General features: G+C 60.5%; 1 protein-coding gene across 1 annotated transcript; it reads right to left on the reverse strand.

Moving 5' to 3' along the window:
• Positions 1-2608: 2608 nt before the first annotated feature.
• On the reverse strand, positions 2609-8062 carry BARHL1 (BarH like homeobox 1). The gene is made up of 3 exons (XM_030506818.1): positions 7612-8062; positions 4207-4429; positions 2609-2903 (listed from the first exon to the last, which is right to left on the reverse strand). Exons 1-3 carry the CDS (start codon positions 8060-8062, stop codon positions 2609-2611), a joined length of 969 nt encoding a protein of 322 aa, XP_030362678.1.
• Between the last annotated feature and the right edge of the window lie 753 nt (positions 8063-8815).

The raw sequence follows: 8815 nt of genomic DNA on the forward strand, positions 1-8815 counted from the left end.
CACTGCACTGACTGGTTTGTGAGCCTGGAGCTGAAACCAACCACCAGCAGCCTGTCTATTGGAGTCACTGTACCCCGAGAGAAATTGGTGGGGCAGAGTTGGTGCAATGCTCCAAAGGTTTCCTTAATGGGATTGGTGCTTGTTCTCGGCTCTGCCACTTATACTGTTTCACCTAATTTCAGCACAGCTTGTCCCACCCCGAGGACTTGCCAGGATAATGCCCGCCTGGCACCAGCCTCTAGAAATCTAGAATAGAGTTTCCAGCCTAGTCAGGGGCTGCTGTAGGTGCAGGTGGATTCTGCTGTTGGACAGTGGGGTCCCATCTCATCCCTGCACATGAGCTGGAGGTGAGGCTGGTCCTTCAGCTTTTGAGGCTGCTGAGATCCTCCTGCAGAAGATGCTGTTTGTGTGGCAAGTGCGGAGTGCTCTGACAAGAACCTGCAGCGTGTGGTGTCTTCCCTAAACTGTTTTGTTTTGAAGCTTGCCTTACTTGACTCTGCTCTGAGATCTCCCTAGAGGAGATGGCTCCAGCCCTTGCTTCCCCTCTGCTCTCCTTCCTTCCCAGCCAGACCTGATATGGCTGTTCCCCCTTCCCGGAGAGCAGGTCTCGTTGGGCTCTGCCCTGCTCTCACCCACCATCCTCATAGCACAAACTGGACCCTGTTGCTGTGCTACGGCACTGGCTCAGCCCTGCTGTTACAGGGGAGTTTCCATCTTCTTCCAGATGTGAAATGGCAAATTTAAATATTGCAATTACAAACGTGTAACGGAGCCTTGTACTTCATTAATGTCAGAGGAGGAATCTGCTACGGCTACAAGGACAATTAAATATTAGAGAATGTCTTTGATTCACATTCCTGCTGTGTAAATGGGAGGAAGGTTGCTGTATGCTCCTTGCCTTTGCGCTCACAAAATGAAAAGCACACCCACTGCAAGTTGTCCTTTGATAGATTTTTAATATGATTTTAAAGAGTTTTGTTTGGCCTCATTCTTATTCAATGAGATTAATTTAAAGCACTTATCCCCTGGGTTTAAGTCAATCCATGTAGGATTTGGGATGGGGGTTTGTTGCCCGGGGAGGGGGGTTGTTTGCAGGCCTCTCTGAAAGACTCCTTTCCCACTTCATTAACCCCGAGCTGGGAGCGACCCCCCCTTCCTCCACCTCCTCCTCCTCCTCGCCCCAGCCGAGGCCCAGGGATTTACCAAACTCCCCCATTCACATGCAAAGGAACAGCCCTGTCCACAAAGGCCGGGGGCTCTCCCCTCCAGGCGTGGCTGTGCATTTGGCCGAGCCGACAATGACCCTCCCGGCGGGACCGGGGGTACCGAGAAGGGGGGGAACCGGGTCAGAGCTCCCGGGACGGAGCCGGGCCGGGGCCGTCGGGCTGGGACCCGGCCCCGGGGAGAGGGATCTTTGGGGCCGGGGGGGGGCCCGCAGACAGCCGGGCCGCCGGCTGCAGAGGGCCGGGGGGACCCCGCCGCCCATCTGCCGGCGCCCCGGGACGCGAGCCGCTGCCCGGCTGTCCCGGGGACCAGCTGCCGGGCCCGCTGGCCGCGGCCAGATGAGCGACACTTTTAAAGGGTGGAAACAATCCATTTTCCAAAGCGATCATTTAAAGCACTTAGGCAATTATACACTTAAGATTAGCGTTATTAATTCACCAGCGCAGCGGCTACCACCGCGCCAGGCAGCATCAACCCGGTCCTTCCCCTTCTCCCCGCTGCCCCTCAGCTCCGCATGCCGGCACTGGGGCCGGGCCCCGGGGAGGTGGGGGACACAAGCCCGGGAGGGGATACTCCCCGTGATGGGAGGTGGGAAAACTCCTCTTCGCTTTTCCCTTTCCCTCGGCGGCGGCTGCTCCGCCAGAGCAAACAAGCAGGAGGGGAAGAAAGGGCCGCGGAGGCGAAACCCGTTTGTTTGTAAAGAAGTTTTATTTCCACATTTAAAAAAGCGGGGAGCGGGAGCGGCGCCCCGGGACCCCCCCGCCCCTCCCGCCCCGGCCGGGCCGGCCCCGGGATACAGACTGACAAGAATCACTTACACAAATACGCCCTCAGGGTTCACAAATAAATAATTCATATACATTTTGCGCAACGTATTTACATTTTGCCCCTTTCCCCCCCCTTTTCTTTTTGTCTTTTATTTTTAGTTACGGACGTCCCAAAGTCTCTCTCTCCGGCGGCCGGTTGCCTTCTCCCTTCCCCGGCCCTTCCCGGCGGCGGGACCGGTGCCTCGGTATCGAGGAGCCGGGGAAGGCGGAGCCGTCCGTGACGGAGGTAGCTCGATCCCCCCGGCGGTTCTTGGGGAAGGGCGGAGAGGCAAAGCCGCCCCGGGGCAGCCGGTCCCTGCCCGAGCTCCGGGCGGGGGGCACACGGGGATGGGGGCAGTCTCCGGCTCTCCATCCTGCCAGACCTGTCCTTGCTTCTTGCGTTCTTTATATATATATATTTAAAAAAGGGAGGGGGGAGAGGTCTCATATATATATATATATGTATATTTGGGGGTGAGCGGGAGTCTGTCGCTTGCCCGCGGCCCCAGAGGCGGGGTAGCCCCCTCCAGCCCCCCGGCCCGGTTGGGTGCCGGTGGGGCTTCCCGGGCGGCCGGGGCTCACCGGGGCTGCGCGGCCCGGGGCAGGACGCCGGGCAGCGGGGGCAGGGGCGGCGGGGGCTCGCTGCCGCCCTGCAGTCCGTGGATGAGGATGCGGGGCACCAAGGGTCTCTGTAGGGCGGGGGGCGGCGCGCTGGGTCCGCGGTACAGGTAGAGAGCGGCGCCGGGGTCCAGGTTGGAGACCAGACTCTGCGGGTAGAAGTAGGGCGAGGGAAACATCCTCTGGAGAGCAGAGTAGTTGCCAGCCTCGGCCAGCAGCTCCAGGCCCACCGCCGTTTGCCTTTTCCACTTGGTCCTGGGGGGGACAAGTCGAGAGAAGGGGTCAAGAAGGGTGCTCCAAAAGCTGCTCTTTTTACCCTTTGCAGACCCCCTTTCCTTGTGCATCCCTTCGCCGCCGCTGGTTCCCTGGGCCAGTCCCCCCTGGACGGCAGGGAGGGGATGGGATGCAACGGGATGCGATGGGTGGGACTAGTTCACTGTGGGGGGATGTAGACCCCATTAACGGGGCGAGGGGCTCCTCCCGTTGCTGTCCCCGCGGCGCCAGCATGGCGTGAGCGCCCAAGGAGCCTTCGGAGACACCGGAGCCACAGCCCGGCGGGGATCCGATGTCGGGGTGTAAACCCCTGCGATATAAATCGCGACCAGCATTTCAGTCCCTTCCTGGGCTATAAATTCCAGATTACAAATTACGGACCTCGTGTGACCCAGGGGATCCCCCAGCGGTACCCCCGCCGCCGGGCACGGATGCTGCTACTGCTGCTGCCGCCATGCTCCGGCCCGAGGCCGCGGCAGCTCCGCTCCACCGTCCGGGGCTCCGGGACCCCCGCCCCGGGCCGAGGCTACCGGGAACGGGTCGGGCGGCTGCGGAAGGCCCGCAGGGGACACGCTTCGGGCAGTGTCGCGGGGCATTCGTTTGTGCCAAATATATGTGTGTGACTGTATGTGTATATACAGAAACCGCCAACGTGTTGCTAACTCGCGGATCTTTGCAGGTGGCGAAACGGGGCTGGAAATAGGGGGGGGAAGGTTTGGGTGTGCTAAAACCTGGGGTGAGGGAGGGTGCGGGGGGGGGGGCAGCCAGGGGTCCCTCGTTTCACGGCGATGGCAGTGATGGGGCTGGGGATGTCCGGATAAATCCACCGAAGCCGTCCCTCACCTCCAGCCCTTCCACAGATTTGTCGCTGAAGCGCTAAACCTATTTCCACCAGTAAATTATTCATCATAATAATAATTGTGTAATTACTGTAAAGGGTGTTAATTATTGATGCCCAAAGCAGTAATTGGTATCTATAATTAATGGGCCGATGTGTTATGCTGTTGTGTTTAGCTGGGAAGCCCGGTCCTGCCTCCCCGCCTTTTTGGGGCTGGGGGCATGGATTGTACCCCCAAACCTGCCCCTCCTCGGCACGGTTTCCTCCTTGTTTTGGGATAAAATGCCGTCGGGGAGAGAACGACACACTGCACCTCTCCTGGTGCCAGGAGAGACGTCCCGGAGGGTGGTTGTTGGTTGCCCTTCTCGGTTTTGGGGTACAGGGCCGGGGAGGGGGAGCAGGATGGGACCCCATCGCTGTGGGCAGGAGGGAACGGTGCTTTATTACCTTCTGTTCTGGTACCAGGTTTTCACCTGCGTGTCGGTGAGGTTAAGGGAAGCGGCCAGCTCCATCCTGTCCTGCACGCTCAGGTACTTCTGCCGCTCGAAGCTGCGCTCCAGCTGGGCCAGCTGATGGTCGGTGAAGGCGGTGCGGGCTTTGCGCGGCTTTTTCAGCCGCACCGGGGGGCTGTCCCGGGAGCTGGAGATCTCTCGGTCCCCTTCTTCTTTCACTGAGCCGAGAGGGAGGAAGAGAGGCTAGGTCAGGGCAGGAAGGAAAGAGAAATACCCTCAAAGGAGGGGGGTCCCGCACTGCAGCTCTGAGCCGGAGGAGACGGGCCCAGGTACCGAGCCGGGCTACATTTGCTCTGCAACCGCGTAAATTTTAACCCCGGCTGCCCACGGGGTTCCCGAGCCGGGCCCGGCCTTTCCCCGTCCCAAGGACCCGGGTGATGCGGGGAGCCCCGGCCCGGCCCCGCCGCGCTCCTACCGGGGCCCTGCACCCCGCGTTTCCCACGGGGCAGCACCCTCGGGGTGTATCCCCAAACCCAACAGCTTTCTCGATGCGTGGATATTGTTATATTTTATTGTCCTTTCCCTTTTCTCTCTTTTTTGTTTCTTCTTTTTTTCCTCCATTTTTTTTTCTTTTATTATTTTTTTAAACCCAAACCAAAACCAACCCAAAGTGAAAATTAGGAGCCCCCATTTTTGGAGAGGAAGGTGCTTGGTGGTGCTGCTTCTTCCCATCCGCGGAGGAACCCCCGGGGGATGGTGCCGGGGCCCGGAGCAAACCTCCCTTCTCCCGAGCGCACAACGAAATACCGGGGAAGAGGCTCCGCAAACCCGTGCCCGGGCTGTTATTTATGTTTAAAAACACGGATTGAGGCGGGCTGGCGGCGGTTCGTTAGTGCAGTCGGTACATACGCACTGGCTAAGCGACGCGGGAATTTACGCCGCGAAACGTTAGTAGGTGACGGGGAAATTTCCGAGCAGAAACAAAAAGAAGAGGCAAAAATAAAGACCTGTTTGTGCTCGCCTTGCCCACGCTCCTGGAGGAGATTATGGAGCGAGCAGGCTCAGGTTATACAAATCGGCGGCGGTTGGGGTTTTACGGGGTTTATGTTAAATTCGCTGGTGGCGGGGCCGGGCTGCACCGAACGCGAGCTGATTTCTCTCTGTAGGAAGACAATAATCCGGTTAATTGAGCCACTGGGGAGCGAAACCCTTCAACCAGAACTGCCGAGCAGGCACAGCCCGGGCCGGGCTGAGCACGGAGCGCTGAGACCGGCTCCGGTTCCCGGGGAAAGCAGCATCCGGACCGGGCCGAGCGGGGGGGTCCCGGTCCCGCTACCCCCGGGAAAGGCCCGAAAGTTTGTGCGGAGCTTGTCCGGGGAGGAAAGCGGGGCCCGGCCCCGGCCCCCCGCGGAAGGCGAATCCCCCCGGCTACCCCTCGGCTCCTAAAAAGTTCGTGCTCGCCGAAGGGCTGCGCTGGGCGGCGGCTTCCTGGGGCGGCTCCGCATCATCCTCCCCTGGTCCTAGCTAAAATAATGATTTTAATATATAGTAATATCTATATATATTACTTTATTTTTTGGCATTTTGGCACGGGTCAAATCCTGCCGCTGCCGCCGCGGATTAGGCCCAGCCCCGCAGCCCCTTTGCAGAGTAAATCGGAGGCAATTTGCCCGGGAGCAGCGGCTTCCAAAGCAGCAAAAAGGGATCTTGGGAGAGCGGGGACCTTCACCCACTACCCCACTGAAGGGTGTTTTTACCCTCGTCTACGTGGTGGTTTTATCCTCATTTAAACTGTGGCTTCCTCCGCATTTAAGCTGTTGTTTTGCCCCATTTAAAGTGTGGTTCCCCCCCCATTTAAGCTGCGTTTCCCACCCATTTGAGGTGTGTTTTTCCCCCCATATAAGGGATGGTTTTCCCTTGATTTAAGCTGTGTTTCCCCCATTTAAGGGGTGTTTTTTTCCCCCATTTAAACTGTGTTTTTCCCCCATTCGGGAGGTTGGTTGTTTGGGTTTTGTTCCCCTCTTAAGGGATGGTTTTGCCCCATTTAAAAGGCGTTTTCACCGTGGTCGTGGCTGCCCCGTCGCAGGGGCAGGAGAGGAGCCGAGAGGTAACGGCTCCCATCTCAAACTGGACCCCCGAGCCCGGGCTCGGCCGGCTCAGGGGGACACCGAGACTCCGCGGTTCTTCTCCTCCTCCCTCGCTTCCTTCGCCTCTCGGCGATTTGGGGGAAGGCGAGAAAAGCTGAAGGAATTCGGGGAGGAGATGTCTGAGGCGAAAACAACAGCCAAGGTGGGAATCGCGGCTGTTTTCAACCCTGGCCTTGCAAGGCGACGGGGCTGATCCTAGGCTTCTCCCGGGCCACTTCCACCCCCTGCACCGACCCCGGGCCCTGTCCTTCGTTCAGAGCGACCCCCCCCGCGGTGCCAGAGCCTCCCGCAGCTGTCCCAGGCTCTTTGAGGTGCATATTTTTCCCGCCGTGAACCGGGTTTCAGCGCGGCCGCCCCGGGCGGGCCGATGGTGCGTTTGCAGCCGGGACGGGGCTCGGCCTATCCTCCCAATTTCCTGTTAGGCACCCCCCAAATCCAGCGGTCCCGCAAAGTGCCATCACCTCCTTTGTCTCCCCCCGGATGGGCACCCTCGTCTTGTCCTCCCAAACATTCAGCAAACTATTTTCCCGGCTGAAAGTTTCTGCAGGGGTGCTGGGGGTGCGATGAACTGCTCCGGGGGGCCGAGGACCGACCCCAACCCACCCCGTGCCGTTCCCGTGTCCCCCTCGCCCCGGCTGCGCGGGGTTGGCCGGGAAGGAGCCGCAAGGGCCCGGGAGGCCGGAGTCCCCGGTCCGGGGCGAGCAGCCGCGATGGATGCAGCCCAGGGCTCCCTGTCTGTCGTGCTCATTTTTAAACCATCTCAGAATAATGATGTAAATAATACAAATCGAATCAAACCCCGCCGACTTTCTTCTTCGTTTCTCCTCGAGCAGGGGAAATACCCGGAAATCAGCGATTATTTTATTATTGTTTTCTTTTCCTTTTTTTTTTTTTCTTTCCCAGGCAGAATTCCGTCCCCGCTTCTCCTCTTTCCCCGCGAGAAGGAACGAAACAGCCGGATCTTCCCGGCGGAAAACCTCCCGGCGCATCCTCCGGGCGCGTTTACCCAAGTGCCGATCTCCCCAACCCCTTCCACCGGCTCAAGCCCCGCCGGCTCCCGAATCCTCAAGTTTTCCCAAGTTGGTGCCGACACCGCGGTCGTTTCGGGGGCGACCGGTGCCGCCATTCCCCGTCACCGAGGCGCGCCGAGCCGACTCCGCAGTGAGCTCCCGGCTCACCGGGAGGCTCCGGTGCCGCGGGAGGCTTTGGATAGAGGCCGCCGTGCAAAGCCCGGCGGAGTGAGCGGCTCTTACCTTTGTACTCTGAGTCCGAGGAGGAGCTGCTGGTGTTTTTTTCCATTTTCTCCCGAAAGTCCTCGCCGGGCTTGGTGGGGATCCTGCCCGCCGGCTCCTGCCCGCCGTGAGGTCCATTAGTGCTGGAGTAAGGCGCGCAGGCGGCCAGGGGCTTGCAGTCGGCCAGGATGTCTCGGATGAGGAAGGAGGAGGTGACGGTCCGGGACTGGGAGGGGGCCGAGACCTGCCCCGGCTGGAGGAGCACATCCAGGCCCGGCCGCGGCACCGCCGCCTCCAGGCACTCGCGGCCCGGCGAGCGGGGCGAGGGGCACCCGCTGCTGCCCTCGGAGCGGGGGCTCAGCTCTAGCGGGGACCGGCCGTCGCCCACCAGCGGGTCCCCCTTGGGCACGGCCGGGCTGCTGGCTCGGTGGGAGAGGATGGAATCGATCCCAAACCCGGTGGAGCCCTCCATGGCCCCCGCGAGGTGCCAGCGCTCACACGGGCATTGGCAGGGAGGGCGCGGCGGAAGCGGTTTGGTAACGATAGTTAACAATAACAGGAGGGAAAATAAAAAATAAAAATAAAAATAATAAAAAGAAAAATTAAAAAAAAAAGGTAAAAAGAAAATAAAAGAGCAAAGTTCAGCCTGGGATCCGGGCCACAATTGCTGCAAGGCTCTCCGAGGCGCCGCGCGTTAGATCCAGGGCTGCTCCGTCTTCAGCATCGCGCCCAGCTGCACTCACAGACAGACAGACAGAAGAAGGGGGGAGAGGAAGGCAGAGTCAAACTTTGGCCGCGAAGGGGGTGGGGTGAGGGGGGACGGACCCCAACCTCACCCGGGGCCCCGGCCCCTTACCCGGCTACCCCACCCTCGCCCGGGGCCGCGGCGGCGCGGGGCTGGGGGCAGCCTGGGGGCTCCCAGCCGGAGGTGGGGAGGCAGCGATCGATAGTGATGCTTCGCAGCGCCTTAACCGCTTAATGATCCAGAAATCGATGGGGAAGGGCGAGGGGAGGGCGGAGGGGGTGGCCAGCCGTCTGGCCGCCGCGGCGCCCCCCTCCCCGCCAGCACCTCGGACAGCACCCGGGGGGGGCGGAACCGGAGTCACCGCGGGGCCGGCGGCGCCGTCAGCACCTCGGACAGAGGCGGGAGCCGCGCCCTGGGGGGCGCAAGGGGAGGAACCCCCAAGAGCTTGCCCCGTTAGCGGGGGGACCCCGGCCCCTCCCG

This window comes from Strigops habroptila, chromosome 15 (genome assembly GCF_004027225.2).
Source record: "Strigops habroptila isolate Jane chromosome 15, bStrHab1.2.pri, whole genome shotgun sequence".
Classification (NCBI taxonomy): domain Eukaryota; kingdom Metazoa; phylum Chordata; class Aves; order Psittaciformes; family Psittacidae; genus Strigops; species Strigops habroptila.

What these genes read in the sequence shown, in the direction of transcription:
- BARHL1 (XM_030506818.1), bottom strand. Translation starts at nt 8,062, where the DNA reads ATGGAGGGCTCCACCGGGTTTGGGATCGATTCCATCCTCTCCCACCGA. An exon ending in CTCGGACTCAGAGTACAAAG is followed by an intron (nt 4,430 to 7,611) that starts GTAAGAGCCGCT and finishes CTCTCGGCTCAG; the next exon opens with TGAAAGAAGAAGGGGACCGA. An exon ending in ACCTGGTACCAGAACAGAAG is followed by an intron (nt 2,904 to 4,206) that starts GTAATAAAGCAC and finishes TGTCCCCCCCAG; the next exon opens with GACCAAGTGGAAAAGGCAAA.